General features: G+C 36.9%; 1 protein-coding gene across 1 annotated transcript in view; it reads right to left on the reverse strand.

The window, feature by feature from the left end:
- Positions 1–1,227: 1,227 nt before the first annotated feature.
- The window catches only part of Kcnj3 (potassium inwardly rectifying channel subfamily J member 3), a 184,238-nt gene continuing 166,586 nt past the window's right edge, over positions 1,228–18,879 (reverse strand). Inside the window, exon 4 of the mRNA XM_055600640.1 lies at positions 1,228–4,489. Within this exon, the coding sequence (XP_055456615.1) occupies positions 3,903–4,489 (587 nt within the window). The 3' untranslated portion in view covers positions 1,228–3,902. The remainder of the gene's footprint in view (positions 4,490–18,879) is intronic.

Consider the following 18,879-nt stretch of genomic DNA (forward strand, 5'->3'; position numbering starts at 1 on the left):
GGACTTTTTTCTTCCTAATAGGTTGCTTCACTTAGCCCTGATATAAGGGTTTGTGGCCTACCTTACTGTATCTTGTTATGTAATTGGTTGCAAAAAGCCTATGCTTTTTTGAAGGGAAGTGGGAAGGAAGAGTTGATCTTGGGGAGAGGGGAGGTGGAGCGGGAGGCTAGAAAGAGGGGAGTGAGGGAAAATTGTGGTTGGAATGTATTGTATGAGAAAAGTAAGTTTCAAAGAAAGCCACAAACTATATGAAGATGTCTGGTTCACTAACCGTAGTAAAGTAAAGAAATTACGGTGATGCTTTGAAAATTAAGTCCATTGGTGTTCCAAAATTTGAATGTATTTTTAAAAATTAAACTCTCTGTACTGAATACATGAATTTATATGTTTGCAGCACAAACATCCTTGTACATTATAGATTGGCTGCTAGAAAATATGTTTCACACTAATTTAATATACAAAATATAATTCAAGAATAGATTGAGAAATAGAGTTCATAGACATCCTCTGCAACCAAACTGAACTTTCTTCATAGTAAAAAAAATACCAGAAATGTTCCAAATACAAGTATTGAAAGTCAGCTGTGTCATAATATACCTCTAGGAGAAATCATGCATTAGATATCATCATGCATTCCTTTCCAGACTAAAAGATTTTTTGGTACTGGGGTAACAGAATACTTTTGATAAGTTGTAAAGCTATGTATGATTTTAAAATATCATAAGATTAAATAAAACTAATGATGAAATATCTTCAGCTAATTTTCCATATATTTATGAAGTATATTTATATATTGCTGCAAAAATAAATGCTTAAAGAAAAGCATTATCAAAATGGTTATGTTTTGTCAACATTTTGATAAAGTGATATATTTTACCATAACCAGAACTATGTTGCAAAATGATAGGAACACATTGGTTTCCAATTATTAAATAAGATATTTCTTTTCCAATATCCACTAAACAGGTGATCTGAAAGCATATTGGCATACACTGACTTTCACTTCTTCTTATTTTAGTTCTGACAAATTATGAAGTGGAAATTGTTATGTGTATTTTGTATGTTATGCTTTCAATACAATGCCTAACTTTCAAACCTAAGAGCTATGTCATGCGCAGACTAAACTTCTTTTTTAAGAAGTACTTAAGGATAGAAACAGGTGATAGCAGAATGAATTTCCCAAAATGATCTGTGGGGGAAAAAAAAAGAAAATCAAGAAAAGGAGAAGTAAAGCAATTCTTTATTTTTTCCAAATATATTAGACTTGATAATTTTGTTAGTGTCAACAAAACTTTACCATATATCATCCAAACCAGGACATAATAGTAATCAAAGAGAGGGCTACTAATAACTACACAAGTACAACAAGTATAAACTGTAATTTTCCTGGGCAGACTGGATCCTATGACCAACCTAGAAATAGGGATTAAACTGCAAGTACATGCAGAAATCATACTGTTCCCACACGTATGCGGAAAAGGTAAAAGTGTACTGTTCTCTTAAATTGATTTATTTTGGCAACACTGGTTCTTTTCATATCATTAAGTTTTCAGTCCTAATGTTAAACATTAACCAACTCTCTAAGTATCATCTTATGAATAGTTAACAGCCCACAATCATTTCCATTTCTATCTTGTGTTCATACTCGTGTTTGAAATATTGACTACTGGATGCTCTCCTCTGAAACCCTGTCCCTGTCCTTCCCCTTTCTCCCTCTCCCTCATTCTCTCTCCCTACACTCCCTGCTGATACAGTGTACATGTCAAATCCCCAGGAACAAAAGTAAAACAACAATGCCTAGGACAAAGAAGGCATGCAAAAAATTTTGTTAAGTGAATAAATTCAGAGAGTTTGTTTTTGGTTCTTCTTCACAATACCAAAAACAAATTAAAAAGACTCTCCAAAGGGTTTATGGCTCTGTATAGTTTTAAGGTGTTGGACGAAATGATCTCTGCAGCCTCCTCCACTGCTAAGCAGACCATACCCACTGGTCCCCATTTCCTGTCACTGATATTTCATCATCTTCATCTGGCAAATAAGAACAATTGGTGATCAAGGGGTAGGGCAACTGCTCTATTCACAGTGGATGGATGCTAAAGTTGATCATTTTTCCAGTAGTAATTCCCTGTTATGTGTTTGCACCTACAGAATTTGGATGATACAGAGGTAGCCAGAAGATATAATGGATGATATACTGCAGATGTCATAATTTGTCTCTAATAAAGTTATCACAGGATTGGCAAGCAATAAGGAATACTGTGTGCTCAAACCATCCATCAGTGATTTATATATTAATGAGAGGTGAGTTAACTCTGGGCTAAGTTGGATTGAAAACTTCAGAGAAATTGTATAGGAAAATGCATACGAGTCTGCTAAGAAGTATTTTTTTATTTTTCAAAAAAAATATTTTTCATTCTAAACCTTTGTGCTAAATGTGTACTACCGATCATGTTTGATACCGACCAGATGTTGACGGTTAAAAATAGTACTGCTAAAATTATTCTGGAGGCCAGGGATCCAAGGCATCAATAAAAATAATTGTTCAACACCAAAACAAAACAAAACAAAAAAAATCCTGAGTGTACAAAGCATTGTCAATTCATTCAATTTTAATTTCTCTCAGATCTGTGTTAAATTACTAGTAACAGACCTGAGGTAAGTGCTCCAGATGAGGAAGAAGTTTCTCGTTTCACAACAAATGCCATAAACAAGAAGGCGACATAAAAGAGTCTCTCCTAGGCATATTCAACACCAGCATTTATCATGTATTTCTTTGCACTGTCATGTCTCTCAAAAGATCTACAGGTCTTGTTACGGATGACAAGAATTCCAGAAAAAAGAAGAAAACATTTGCAACCAACTCATTTTGAAATAGCCACCCATTACCCTATAAATTTCACACAGCCTGAAGTATTCAAAATAATCTCTCTACTATTCCAATGATCCAGCATTTGTTCAGAGCTCAGATTTTTATTAAACTGTGTACAAATTCGGCTTCCAGTATTAGCTGGTCTAGGAAAAGCCTAATTGACGAATTGATCAACTTTTATTTACTCGCCCCACCCCCAAGTTCTAGTGCGGTCTAAAAATCATAAGAAAAGTTTAATGATGTGTGCCAGGTACTGGCACACTCTAAAATTTACAAATTAAATACATAATAGTGATATCTCCATGGTGTCAGAAACACCACAACCTTCTGCTAATCTTTCAGGATAAAGTACAGTTGAAAGATCCCATGATCTTAACAGCAGAAAACATTAAATCAGATTATTAAATAACAAATAATTTAAGGCTAAAATATTTGGTATTCATAATCAATGCCAGCAGCCTCCCTAGTCTAATAAAGTAAACATGCACAAGAAATACAAATTTGAACAAAACATCACAATTTTTATTAGATATATATGTTTGTATGGGTATGTTATATATAAGTGTATTGTGTGCGAATGTATGTATGTATGTATGTATGTATGTATGTATGTATGTATGTATGTATGTATGTATGTATTTTAGTGCCCTGAAAGCTACCCACTCATGTTTGGCTTAATACATATATTAGAAATTATGGGGAGAATATCTCCACTTCAAATATATATTTATATATTTTTCAGAATATTCAATATAAATATGCCATATATAAATCATGCCATAAAACTAAATGCAAAATCTGCACATTATTGCATGCTTGGTGTGATAATACATGCCCACTAACAACTTCCTTATGGTGGCCTCCCTTCATGACTCATGTTCTGCACGGTAACAACACTGGAATGAAGAGTTCTCTCATATACTCGCTGGAGGGAGATAGACCTCTCAGATTTCACAGGGAGGATTATCTTGTAAGCCAAATATTGGACTAATACTAAATCAAAACATTAAATAATGCCTAAAGGGGTGTTTTGCTATGTGAAGCGGTCAGAGTTCATTTTTCTTAATTTGGCTGGAAGATTCCCTTCCATCCTGGCAGGTCCACCAGCCATTTTTTGAAGCTTTGGTGGCAAATCAGCCACAGATTGGCTTATGGGATCAGATAACATCTTGGTTGTCTTAGATACCAGTTTTTCTTCAGAGTTGCCCGGAACCGAACTTATTCGTTGGAGTTTCATGGGCAAATCACCCAAACTATAGGCCTTTTCTGAAGTTGTGGAACTCATCCTCAGGAGTTTTTTGGGAAAGTCTTCTCTCCCAGTAATTTTCTGTAGCTTGGATGGAAGTTTTGTGCTAATTTCATCTAGCCCGTCTAAACACTCCACAGAATTGTGTCTTTCTTTGCTGTTGGTTATGGCTGGTGCTATTAAAGGGGAGGACATGAGAAGCATCTCCTCCTGCTCTTTCACACTGTACGGAGGTGTGGGGACTTCAAATGTTGCATGGAACTGGGAGTAATCAACTTTAAAGAACCCCTCTTCTAAAGAAATGACGGGGAAAAAACGGTGACCCCAAAGAACTTCATCTTCAGTGTATGACGTTCGAGCTTGACAAGTCATGCCTGCAAGTAGAAAGAAACCCTGTGATGAATTATGCACATTGGAAGAAGAAAAAAAAGCAAGAATCAATTCTGCCCAACAGGTCATGTAAGTCATATAAATAGGCCATGCAGTATGAGAGTTTTAAAGTTTTACTCTGTGTTAAATCTGCAGTACATATACTTTTCTTCCACAGAAACACATGAGGCACTGGCTCAGATTCACGTTCCATAGTCCATTATTCACAAATCAGGTATAAAACCTACATGAACTAACTTCAGAACACTTGTTTATTGAAGGAAGCTAGAGGGAAAAAAAAACCTGTGTGATTATTTCTACTATCTAAGAAGCAACGTGACATGTCAAATACATCTGACTTTGAATCCAAATTGTACCAGACTGTAAAGGTAAAAAAGTTGGAAGCCTGAGTCATTTCATGTAATGTGACATATGGACACACCAAGAGTTTCATTCTATGAGCAAGAAATAAAAAGTTATCTATAGAAACTTAACAAATCATGTAATTGGCTTTTAATAAATAAGATTTCATTTTTTTCCCTTCTTCAGTAAGTGACAACAAGCAAGGGGAGATAGAAACACCAAGATCTCTCTTCAAAGTACTTGTTAAATTAACCAAAACAAAATTCTAGGATGGATAATGCCAAGTCATTGTGGTAGATCTGCTTTTTAGAGTTATAAGGTCAGAATAAACTTTGGTTAAGACTGTAGAAATTATGCGGGCAAAACAGGTACATTTGGCCTTGAATACATCACTTTCTATTTCTGCTCTAAATATTTCTGGAAGTAATGCTGGATATCAGATATAAGAATTGTGCCACTTATATATACAATTGCTTGAATACAATGCATCTCCTGATACTCTGAAGTACCCAGTTTTGCTATCTTCAAATGTAATTTGTTTACATTGTTATTATCAAATCAATACATTTCTGAATATTCACCTTTTGAAAATACAGTTACAATTTAAAGTCATACAGCAGACTTCAGTCTTATGTGAATCACGATATGATTTTCTGTGAGGAGTAAAGCCATTCTTTTCCTGAATTTTTTTTGCTATAAAACTTATCTTCTATTAAAATGTAAAGTGGTAGAAGTGACATTCCCCCTTAAGAACTAAGTGGTATCTAATGAACAATGCACATCTTTCTTCTTTCAACTACGTGTGTCACACAGGTGATTTCTGTTGCTTTAAACCCCAGCAAGAGTTTGAATAGAGAAATATCGTGTCCTTCTGTTGCCTGAAAAGCAATCACATACAGTAGTTATAGAGAATTAGGGTTAAAGTCTATCATTTAAAAAGCCACATTGAAGAAAAATTAAATGCTTCATTGAATCCATCCAAAATCTTACCAAGTAATCGCTATCAGCTATATAACATCACAAGGTACTTCAGAGTCATCATGATATGCCATATTTCATAACGGATTAAAATTGTCTAATACAGAAAATAAATGTCCAATCATGGTGCTAGGAGTACTTGCTTCATCCTAATCCTTCATTTAATATAAACATAAGCAACGTAGGGCTCAGTGGCATTAAGTGTGAACTTATGGGGAAACATTTAATGAGCTGCAGACAAAAGTATCAGCATAATTTTATATCTCTCCTCTTTCATTCTCTCTCTCCTCTCCCTCATACACATTCTCACTCTATTTTTCTCCCTTTCTCTCATCCTTCCTCCCTCTTTTCATACCTTCCTCCCCCTCTCTACTTTTTAATGTTTTAGCTAAAAGTCCAAATCCAATCATCATTTTAACACTGAAATGAAACATATATGCCTGACAGTGACAAAAAAACATTACAATTTTAATAGATATTTTTTCAGGAACATCCCTCAATATTCACATATGAAGCTAATTAAATCAATTCAAAAAGTTACTTCTAGGTTTACACACACTAATAGAACATTCTGTATTCCAAATATATGTATAATTCCTTACTAAATAATTTGTAAGAAAATATTGATTGTCATGTCATCGTAAAAGATAAAAATGGAATCTCCTGATATGTTTATTTACTCACTATTATTTGAGAAATTTGAGAATAAACTACCCAGAAGAATAAATATTCTGTATGAAGTTACAAAGCCTTTCTGTATGATTTCAAAACTGTCATTAATGCATTTTATAGCGAAGTGATATTTCCCCCCAAACCCACTTTATCTTAAAACAAACCAACTTTCTTAATCCATTTTTACCACGAGTAGGGGTCAGTAGAACTATATGTCAGGTCACATGCTCATGATGTCAGTTTCTGAACCTCTGGTAGCTGTATAAGTTTGTCCTAAGATTTCTGGAAACACCATTTTGAATTAAGTAGTCTTAAAATAGGAAGGTTGAATGTTGAATGTAATGAAAGGTCAGATTGCTGTCAGACATGGCCAATGGACATGAACATGATAGTTTGCAACTCCCAGATTACAGACAGTGGGAAATTGAGGGACACCATTAGAAATGGTTCAGAAGAAGTTTACTGCATGAGGGCTGAGGGATCCATGGGTTAAAATGAGGCTTGGGGATACAAGGACACCTTTGCAAACAATATTACTTTCATGAACACATTACTAAAAGGAATCAAATGGGGATTTGCTGCATTTGTGGCAGTTGTAGGGGATAAATATTTCCTGACTTCCCAGAATAATAATAATAAGTATCAATGAAGAGAGCACCTGGATTTACCTTGTAACTTCTCTCATAAAAATAAGACTTTCTTACTGTAGCATCCTTGGCTGTATGTTTGTCCTTGAAAGAATATTATTAAGGTTTAATAAAGTAATGAAAACTATAAAAAAACAGAAGTCCTTAATTATTTTTTAATTTACAATTTAGTTATTTTCCCAGCTGTAGTCCCCTCCCTCAAGTCCTTCCAATCCTGCCCTCCATCCCTCCTCTCCTCCCATACCCCTTCCAACTGATAGGGGAGGTCCTCCTTCCCTTCCATCTGACCCTAGCCAATCAGGTCTCATCAGGACTGACTGCATTGTCTTCCCCTTTGGCCTGGTTAGGCTATGCCCCACACCCCAGGGGGAGGTGATCAAAAAGCCAGCCACTGAGTTCATATCAGAGAGTGCCCCTGTTCCCCTTACTAGTGTACCCACTTTGACACAGAGCTGCCATGGGCTATGTCTGTGTAGAGCTTCTAGGTTAACTCCATGAATGGTCCTTGGTTGGAGAATCAGTCTCAGAAAAGACTTCTGTACCCAGATTATTTTGTTCTGTTGCTCTCGTTGTGGAGCTCCACTCCCCTCCAGGTCTTTCTGTCTCCCTATTCTTTCAAAAGAATCCCTGGAAACGGGATGGACATGGGAAGAGGGCAAAAACAAGGAACAAGACAGGAGCCTACCACAGAGGGCATCTGAAGGACTCTACCCAGCAGGGTATTAAAGCAGATGCTGAGACTCAGAGACAAACTTTGGGTAGAGTGCAGGGAATCTTAGGAAAAAGCAGAAGTCTTAAAGTAAGTTGTAGCCGTGAGTTTTGTGAAGTACTTTCAACAGTCAGAGTAAACACTGAAAACAACACTGAATGACCACCTCTATCACAGATAATCTTTTTTGGTTTTGTTGCTTGCTTGTTTATCTTTTGCTTGGGCATGTTGATAAAATACAGTCACCAATGTGGTTAACTGTTCCTGCTGACCCCTTATTCTCACTTCCTTTTCTGTCTCCATAGCAACTCTTTTGTTTTTATCCCTGCTGTGGCCCCCTCCGTGGTCTCCTCTCAGTCCCACTCACACTCCCCTTCTCCCCCTATGCCCCTACCCTAGTCCACTGATAGGGGAGGTCTTACTCACCTTCTGTTTGACCCTAGCATATCAGGACTCATCAGGACTGGCTGCATTCTCTTCCTCTGTGGACTGGCAAGGCTGCACCCCACTGGGGGAGGTGATCAGAGAGCCTGACACCGAGTTCATGCCAGAGAAAGTCCCTGCTCCCCTACATCGGGAGCCAACTTGGAGACTGAGTCTATGGGCTACATCTGAGCCTCAGTTTTCTGTCTTCTCCATGCATTGTCCTTGGTTGGGATATCAGTCACTCCAGGGCCCCCAGAGCTCAGTTTTTATGGCTATATTTGTCCTCTTTTGGAGCTCCTGTCCACTTTAGGTCTTTATACCTCCCCCTTTTTTCATAAGATTCCCTGAATCTTGCCCAAAGTTTGGCTATGAGTCTTGACCTCTGCTTCGATACCTCGATTGTGAAATTTGCAGGCAAATGGTGGGACCTAGAAAAGATCATCTAGAGTGAGGTAACCCAGAAACAGAAAGACACACTTGGTATATATTCACTCATAAGTGGATATTAACCATATAATATAGAATAAACATACTAAAATCTCTCTACTCCCAAAGAAGCTAAACAACAAGGAAGACCCTAGGGAAGATGCTCAAACCTCATTCAGAAGGACAAATGCTATAAACACAACAACTCTTGTACTAGGTCATGTGGTCGTGCCTTTTTTAATCCTGTTCTGCCCACTGTCTGTGACTTATGCAGGCCCTCTCTCTGCCAGAGGAAACAATAGACAATTACTGGGATAGCCATAGTCTGGCAGTTTAATTAAGGGCTTGTAATAGGACCAAACATTCTCATTTTCATCTCAAAATCTCCTAGACTTGTTTTTCTCACGAACATTGAATTAGGTTGGACACATGACTTTGGTCTACGGTAAATAAAGGATTTGCTATAGGAAATGCCAAAGAGGTCATTTGCATTGCATTTACCATTCTAAATTTATAATGCTACTAGAATAAAACACATTAAACAATAACATATACCCTTTTTAATCTGTGAATCAATGCATGGAACAAGTCATTTTTTTTTCACAAGATGTTTTTTTCATCCAAAGACGCATAAGTCCCAGCTATTTCCAGCAGCAGCATCTGCTGCTTCTCCAGTTTCCACAGGGATGAGCGCATGTTGATTTTCACCACATTTGTTCCAGTCTGTAATCTGGTTAAAACATGCAAACAGTCATCTCGCCAGTTGAGAGGTGCAGTCACATAGCACCCTTTGAATAATAGTGTTACCTGCAATTACTTTAAATTAGCTGGTATCTTTGGGCATGAAATAAGTATGGTTTATTTTTAAATAGTCCGAATGAGAAAAAGTAATGAAAAGATTCAGCATTCTAAAAGGAAGGATGCTACTATAATACATGCATATTCTTAGAAATCTTAATTATGACTACTTTAAAATTCCTCAATTAAAGTTAGCATTTTATTTTGGGGGACATCAGTTTGGGATAGATCTTGCAAATGAAGTGGGTTCTCAATTACACATGGGCTCATTGTCTAAAGCAAGGAAAGTGAATCATAGTTATTTTTCTGTCATCCAATAAAGAAAGCTTCTTAATTATTATCCATATTTCAATTTAGATTTGTAAGATCCCAAGGTGAGAATAAATTTTAGAACTATGATTTGTGTAGACATGGCTATCCCATATGTGTTCTTACAGCCAATGAAATATGGAAAGAACAGAAGGTATAGACAGAACATAAAAAGAAAAGCTAATGTGCTGGATAGTTTTCTTGCTATTGAAGCTATGATAGATTTATTCATTCACTTACTGAAAGCCTTTTAATGGAAAACAAGTCTTCACAGTGAGTCTACCCATCCATGAAACACATGTAAAGAAAATGTTGAGAAAAAAATCTAAAAGGTGGAGCTATGAGTAACATGACTTAAAATCATTTTTAGACCAAAAAAAGAAAATAACAAAACAAAATGAAACAAAAAGTGGAGAAAAAAGAAAAAACAAAAGCAAATAAAACAACATCACAAAAACATGGAATTTGTTTTATGGGTCAGCCACTCTTGGTCTCTCCTGAAGTGTGGTTGATATACCCAGTGGAACTCCATTGGAGAAAACTGATTTTTCCCTTTGCCAGCAGATACCAGTTTCAGTTAGTTTCTTGGTTAACAATAAGACCCCTGTGGTTTCCATGTTTTGATGTTTGTTTGATTGATTGATTGATTGTGAATTGTGAGAGAAAGAGAACTAAACAACATGGGGTGAATAGATAGGGAAGTGAAGGGGATCGGTAAAGAGTCGGGATAGGGGAAAATGCAAAAAGAAAATGCTGGATGAAAAAACTTCAATAAAAAGTTTTAAAAATATTTTAAATGTCTAAAAGTAGACAATAATTGACGATAGCTAGGCTTTTGACGTTGATTTTCTTTATTACCAATCCACCGAACTTTCACTTTCATTCAGACAATACCACAGATTTTCAAATGCCTATCAAATACAAATTATTGCTATTATTTTTATTAACAAAGAAGTCAATAAATCACTAAAAAGCACTCACACTTCCAACCTCCAAGTGAAGTCATAAGAGTATTTTGTTGTCTACAGTTCATAAAGGTAGAAGCCACTCAGAGGGCTCTCTAAGCAATGATAGCTAGCTGTACAGCTTACAAACTAATCTACCTCGTCTTCATCTCCTTAAGTATGTTGTCTCTCATAGTTCCGGTTTTTGTGATCAGAGTTAACTTTTTATAGTAGAGCAGTGCCCGCTTTTCTTTTTATGTGAACGCTGTACCTTGGACACTGCATCAACAATGTTCAGAAGCACCTCTCTGGGAAGGTGCAGCCAACAGCCTTCTTCCAACTATAGGAGGTGTAGCATCTCATTACACTTGTAAAGGCCTGTATCCATAAAGTTACATTTTATTATTATTTACAACTTATTCGCCTCATACCCCCTTGTAGCCCCTTTACTCATCTCCTCTTGATACCACTCTCCCTTCCTCTTCTTTACCTATCCCTCTTCCCTAGTCTACCGATAGGGTAAGTCCTCCTCCCCTACCGTCTGAACCTAATCTATCAGGTCCCCTCAGGACTGACTGGATCCTCTTCCTCTGTGTGCCGGCTAGGTTTGGTCTCCCCACGAGGGAGAAATGATCAAGGAGCAGGTAACTGAGTTCATGTCAGAGACTGTCTCTTCTTCTCTTACTAGGGAGCCTACTTGGAGGCAGAGCTCTCTGTGTGCTACATCTGAGCAGGGGGGCTAGATCCTCTCTATGTATGAATACTTCAATATCTGCAGTCTCCCCTGGGCCTTGCTTTTGCAGGGGTCTTTTCTAGTCTCCTTGTCTGGCTCCTGTCTCTTCCGGCTGCTTTTATGCCCCCCTTCTTCCATAAGACTCCCTGAGATCTGTACAAAGTTTGGCTGTGTGTTTCTGCATCTGCTTCTCTCCCCTGCTAATTGTACGCTCAGCCATACAGGGCGGTTTTTCCAAATATGTTCAGCTTAATTCATAATAGCCATTACCTGGTAACAACCCAGATGTCGCTCAATCGAAGAATGCATACAGAGATTGTGGTACATTCACACAATGGAATAATACTCAGCTATTAAGAATAACGAAATCATGAAATTTGCAGGCAAATGGATGGAACTAGAAAAGATCATCCCGAATGAGGTATCCCAGAAGCAGAGAGACATGTATGGTTTATATTCACTTATAAGTAAATATTAGCCTTATAACATAGGATAAACATATTAAGATTTACAGACCTAAAGGAGAACCCTAGGGAAGACGTTTAATTCTCATCCAGAAGGGAAAAAGGATAGACAGGGGAAGTGGCAGAAGAAAGGAAACAGGACTGGAGCCTACCATGGATGTCTTCTGAAAGACTCCAACCAGCAGGGGATTGAAGCCAATGTAGAGACCCACAGCCAAACTTTGGACAATCTTATGGAAGAAGGGGGATAAATGTTAAAATTTATGATTTTATTTTCCTTACTTTCTCTCCTTTTAAGTTGCTCTAGTTCTTTGGTAGGACTTAGGGTTTTCTGTGAAATAGTTCCCTAGGTAGGCATTAGGGATCAGCCACATTACATGGCTTTCTAGGAAAGAGTGGGAATAATTTTGATTTTAATTTAATATTATTTTATCTATCATCGAAAAGGAAATTTTCCATTATTTAACTCCTGTACTAATAATATATGCAGATGTATGTGTCAAATATTTCACTAAGCACTTTTTTATGACTCCAATCCATGATAGTTTGAGATAATTGATAGTGTTGCTATTGATAGGTATTTGATACACTTGATAGTTTGATACTGTTACAGCTTCCCCAAATTCTAGAACTAAAAACTAAGTCCTAGGAAGATCACATAATCATGATGGAGCTAGGGCTGAACTGAAGGAACTGGACCTAGAACGTTATGTTCTCAGTCCCTAGCATGTACTGGCTCTTTATCAAGTTGCACTATGTAGTCAAAAAAGGAATGAAAGAATATTAGAGCATTAGACATGTAGCTAGTGAATTTTCAACTTCACGTCTTAATTTCTGTGTATGGAGTATTAAAGCTGTGAGTTAGTTGTTACAGACATTTAATTTGATATGACAAAGACAAAAATGAAGCATGAGAAAAATGATCATTTATACAGGAACACCAAAGACCCCTTTTACAGGTCCAGGAAGTAACAATTCTCACTCCAAACCCTGTGGCCACATCCCAGTTCTAGCACTTAGGCTGTATAATTTTGAAAGGTTCCTACAATTATTTTATTGATTCTTAGTTGTTATAATAATTAGGAACTAAAATATAATTGGTTCTTTTACCTTGGAGCCATCAGGATGATCTCATGAGTTATTGCTTTTTTTTAAAAGCATTTTAATAAGTACTAGATATTTAGTTAATGTAGCCATTAATTTTATGCCATATGGAACTTATATATGACAAACCAAAGAGCCAGTACATTTTTAACAATTAAAAAAATAATAAAGCATCATTTAACTACAATAGAAGTTTTTAGCTTAAGTTCCTCTGGCTATTGGTTAAAATGACCATTATTTTTGGTAAGAAAGCAGGGATAATATTAATCACATACATCGTACTTGACAGTGGATCAGGCATTGTTACGCAACCTAACAGTTTTCTACACCATCACAGGGGCACTCTGAAGTGAGTTTACTAAGTGCATATTTCAGGGAAATTACTACATTTTTGAAGATACCAGAAGTAGAAAAATAAAACAAAAGCAATTTTAGATATAGCTACAATGTTATGAACAGCGTTTACTAGGATAAATACAGCTGATACTCTAGTCTCTAGATAAGCAGGTCACATCAGCCCTAGAGGCCACTTGCACAATGAATGAATCATTTTGCTGCCAGACCCATGTAATATCAAGCACTGGTTGTCTGTTAGCTCATTAATTAATACATAATATTAAAGAAAAAATAGCTAATAAGCCTTTTTAAATCTTCAGTTTTGCTATTTTTTAAATTGAGGATTCTATCCAAAAGAATAGAAGAAGGCAAATTAAATATATATAAATTGCTTACCTAATACACAGTGATCATTTTATTAAAGAAGTTTCTCCAAATGGAGGCTACCTAAATGCAAGTTTATTTACATAGATATGAATACACATATTTTATTCAAGTATATACAAAACACAAAAATAAAAATTTTAACCAAAAGCATTATTTTCTTTAAGTCCTGATTGTTCATTTTTTTCTTGAAATTGGAAGTTGTTATTATAAATGTATCAGCTAAAAGCTCATACAGGGCATGCTGTCACAAAATAACTTCCCAGCCTACCCTGCATATTGCTTGGCAGATTATTAAATAAGGCCTATTGCTGTTTCTTCCTTAAAGTACTTCCAGAATTTCCTGAATGCCCCTAAGATAATAACTGCTGGACTCACTCAGCATTCTCCTCTTGTTCTCTATTCTATTGCTTTGTGCTGAACTTAAATCTAAACTATATACTTTCCAAAGAAGTTCATGGTAACTCTTGTTTACAAAACAAAAAGACACTGTGTATTCCACTGCTCAATAACACTGAGGTTGTTGGCTGTCTGGGATACTGCAAAGCCATTAAGTAAATATAAATTGCTTCCAGAAACTGCATCGTTCAAATGGATGGAATCCTCTCAAAGCCCAGCATACTCTGCCAAGGCACTCCTATAGAGAACAATTGCAGGTGAGCATCCAATTTGACACTATGCTCTATTCACATGTGACATTGCAATGTCTTCTTAGATATCAGTTTGCTAATTCTGCTCAACTGAGGTGACAGATTTGTTTTTAAAAAATTAAAGCAGATAAATCTAGTTGTGTTTATAAGGAAGTAAAGCCACATAAGTGATTTGACAAGCCATATTTAAAATACTTATTGTTTCTAAAAATCTCAAAAATAAAAGAAAAAAATGTTTTTAACAGTGAACAACAGATTAAGTGTCTAGGTTCTAGAACAGAATTTAAGGGTGGATGCTTTTATTGAAAAACATATGAAAAATAATAAATAAATAAATAAAGCAGGAAAAAATTAAAAAAAAAAAAGAAAAGCATGTGATGTGTAGGAAGTATGCTGAACACACTGCAGGACAGGGTAATAGTAAAGAAGAACAGAAATGTAGGCTAGAAATTGGACATTGTTCTTTTAAGACAAATGACTTGTTATTTAAAGCACATGAACCTTACCTGCTATACAATGTGGATAGTAGTAAGGATAATAACATCTAATTCCCAAGCTCTTTGCAACATGAATATGTGCATGCAAGTATGTATGTATGTATGTATGTATGTATAATCAATTTATGGATCTACCATTTTAGCCACCAAATAATAAAGGGTAGGTTATTGGAAAAAATTATTCCTCACACTCTTATTGCAGTTCCCCTTAACCTAAAGGTCATTTTAAAAATAGCTTATATTTTTTCTAATAATCATATCATTGCAGAAAATCACCTCAAAGCAAACTAAATTACTTTTATTATTATGGTGATCTGAGTTTTATCATGGTGCCTACATTGCCCTAAGGTCTGAGAAAGCATGTATTATCACACGTACTAAGAACGAACCAAGCTATGATTCTCAGCATCTGCTTTGATACCCTGCTAGGTAGAGCCTTTGAGAGGCCGTTTGTTGTAGCCAAACTTTGGGCAGAGTGCACAGAATCTTATGAAAGAAGGGGCAGATAGAAAGACCTGAAGGGCACAGGAGCTCCATAAGACCAACAGAACCAAAATATCTGGACCATGGGTCTTTTCTGAGACTGATACTCCCACCAAGGACCATTCATGGAGATAACCTAGAACCCCTGCATAGATGTAGCCCATGGCAGCTCAGTGTACAAGTGAGTACCCTACTAAAGGGAACAGAGGCTGTCTCTGACATGAACTCAGTGTTGGCTCTTTGATTACCTCCCCCTGAGGCTGGTGCAGTCTTACCAGGCCACAGAGGAAGACAATGCAGCCAGTCATGATGAGGCCTGATAGGCTGGGGTCAGATGGAAGGGGAAGAGAACCTCCTCTATCAGTGGACATGGGGAGGAGTATAGGAAAACAAAAGGAGAGTGGGATTGGTAGGAGATGATGGATGGAGCTACAGCTGGGATACAAAGTGAATAAATTGTAATAAATAAAAAGCAAATAAATAAAAAGGAACAAACAACAACAAAAACAAAAACAAAACAAACAACAACAACAAAAAGAAACAAATCAAGCCCTGCACACCTGCCTCTCTGTAATGAAATGTAACTTAACTATAGCAGAGCTCCTTCCCTTTGGTATAGTTTGTTTCTCTGAAACACTAACAAGGCACCGCCTCCAGCCTCTCAGGAAGCATTGCAAACTGCCAAGTTTACTTTCATCTGATTATCATTCCCTAAATTTCACAGTGGAAATGCTCTTTTCTCAGCCTACCTATTTTTGGATTTCTTCTTGTAGTATCTATTAAAACATGCTTGCTTCCATGGTCAATTATAGAATCAAAACAAATCAGGGTTTGCTATTGTTCTTTTCATAACAAAACATGATTTAGTTTCTGAAATATTTGCATTGTGTAGCAGCAGCATAATTGAGTTACGGCTGGAGAATGATCTGTAGAAGACTAATAGAAGAAAAGAGTATTTTAAAAGAAAAAAGTGAGAAATATGTAGCTTTAAAAACACAGAAGAGTGTATTTTTGATGACATTAGCAATTAATTATTTGGGCAAACATATACCTAGTTAAAAAGATGGGATGTAGGACTTTTTTTAAATTTTTTATTTTTTTAATTAATTTGTTTTTTTAAATTTTTTATTAATTACACTTTATTCATTTTGTATTCCCCCATAAGCCCCTCTCTCCTCCCCTCCCGATCCCACCCTCCCTCCCCTTTCTGCATGCATGTCACTCCCCATGTCCACTGATAGGGGAGGTTCTCCTCTTCTTTCTGATCTTAGACTATCAGTTCTCATCAAAAGTGGCTGCATTGTCCTCTACTGTGGCCTGGTAAGGCTGCTCCCCCCTCAGGGGGAAGTGATCAACGAGCAGGCCAATCAGATTATGTCAGAGGCAGTCCCTCCTCCCATTACTATGTAACCCACTTGGACACTGAACTGCCATGGGCTCTACCTGTGCAGGGGTTCCAGGTCATCTCCACGAATAGTCCTTGGTTGGAGTATGATTTTCTGGGAAGTTCCCTGTGTTCAAATTATCTTGATCTGTTGCTCTCCTTGTGGAGTTCCCGTACCCTCCAGCTCTTACTATTTCCCACTTCTTACATAAAATTCCATTCACTCTGCCCATCAGTTGGCCATCAGGCTCAGCATCTGCTTTGACAGTCTATACTGCAGAAGCTTTCAGAGGTCCTCTGTGGCAGGTTTCAAGGTTGTTTCCTGTTTTCTTCTGGCTTTCAGAGGCCCTCTGTAGCAGGTTCTGAGGTTGTTTCCTATTTTCTTTTTCTTCTGATGTCCATCCTCTTTGCCTTTCAGGATGGGGATTGAACATTTTAGCTAGGGTCCTCTCTTTTGCTTAGTTTGTTTAGATGTACAGATTTTAGTGGGTTAATTTCTTTTAAAATATCTCCTGAAGCAAAACACAGGTCAAAATTTTCAAATATTAAGAAATTAGTATAATTAAACGTTTAAATTAATCTCCATCTGGAAAGCTGCCCCCCAAAAAGTCATGCTTAACATCACGAAGGCTTTTAAAACTAACGAAATATTTCTAGAATATCTTCCAGGTACTCTGAAATGCCTTGATAAGTTAAAAACCTTAGCACAAATATTTGCTAACAGTCAGTAAAAAAATATGTGCCATACCAGAAGCAGATGTATGCATATGATTACATAATTCCTTCATGCCTGTGAAGAAGTATTCTTTTCCTCAGATGATTCATGAAGATAATAGGATATACACACATCTCTATTGAGTGACAAATTTACAGAGAATACAAAGGATTGCTTTCCATTCATCCACCCTAGGTCAAAAGACTAGAAAGTCTTCGCTAATCTCTCTGTCAACAATTCATCAGATCCAAAGCATAAATCAGAAACATTTAACTCTCCTACTACATCATTGCCAGTTTTTATGTTTTAGCTATGTAGCTTTTTTTCCCCTTTGTTTTTCAAGAGAGGGTAGCTCTGTGTGACCTTGGCTGTCCTGGACTAACTTTGTAGACCAGGCTAGTCTCAAAGTCATAAGAGTTCTGCCTGCCTCTGTCCCCCCAGAGTGCTAGAGCTGCAGGCGTGCACCACCTGTAGCTGACTCACTTGCACGTGGCTGCATGGGTATCAACATTCCTCACTCCTAGGGAACACAAATGTCTTGACAGTAATAACCTTCCTTCACTTATTGCACATCTTCTTTCTGCAGAGCATTCTTGTAGTCCTTGTTTACAAGTACTGCAGAAATGAAGCGTAAATTAACTCTCTCAACATCCCTTTGTTCATTCTAAACTTACTGATGCATTGCAGTAAATAGAAATAGTCCTTATTGGAGAGCGGGACCTCCCCTATCAGTGGACTTGGGGAAGGGCATGGGTGAACAAGGAGGAGGGAAGGTAAGATTAGGAGGAGAGGAGGAAGGGGTTTATGGGGGATACACAGTGAATAAAGTGTACCTAATGAAAGTTAAAAAAGTAGTCCTTATTGACAATGTGATTAAACTGTATACCAGTGTTGAGAATACATATGGAAAATATATATCTAAAAGCTTAACTACGGACATTTAAATTAAGGTACAGCTTGCATTTGGTAACTTCATGCAGAAACAGACAAATTTCAGATGGTATAAGGATTTCTGAGGGCCAGAGAGATGACTCAAATAAATAAATAAATAAATAAATAAATAAATAAATAAATAAATAAATAAATAAATAAATACTAATAAAGGCACCTGTTGCCAAACCTGACCACCTGTGTTCCAGCCCTGAGACCCAGCCCTGGAAGCAAAGCGCTGACTCTTGAAGACTTCTTCTGACCTCCATATCTATGCTGTGTCATGTGTGCACTCCTGCACACACACACACACACACACATACACACACACACACACATAAACATACAAACAAAATGTAAGGAAAGAAAGATGGAAGAAGGAAGGAAAGACGAAGGGAAGGAAGGAAGGAAGGAAGGAAGGAAGGAAGGAAGGAAGGAAGGAA

The sequence above is a fragment of the Psammomys obesus genome, unplaced genomic scaffold (genome assembly GCF_907164565.1).
Source record: "Psammomys obesus unplaced genomic scaffold, mPsaObe1.curated_primary_1811, whole genome shotgun sequence".
Taxonomy (NCBI): domain Eukaryota; kingdom Metazoa; phylum Chordata; class Mammalia; order Rodentia; family Muridae; genus Psammomys; species Psammomys obesus.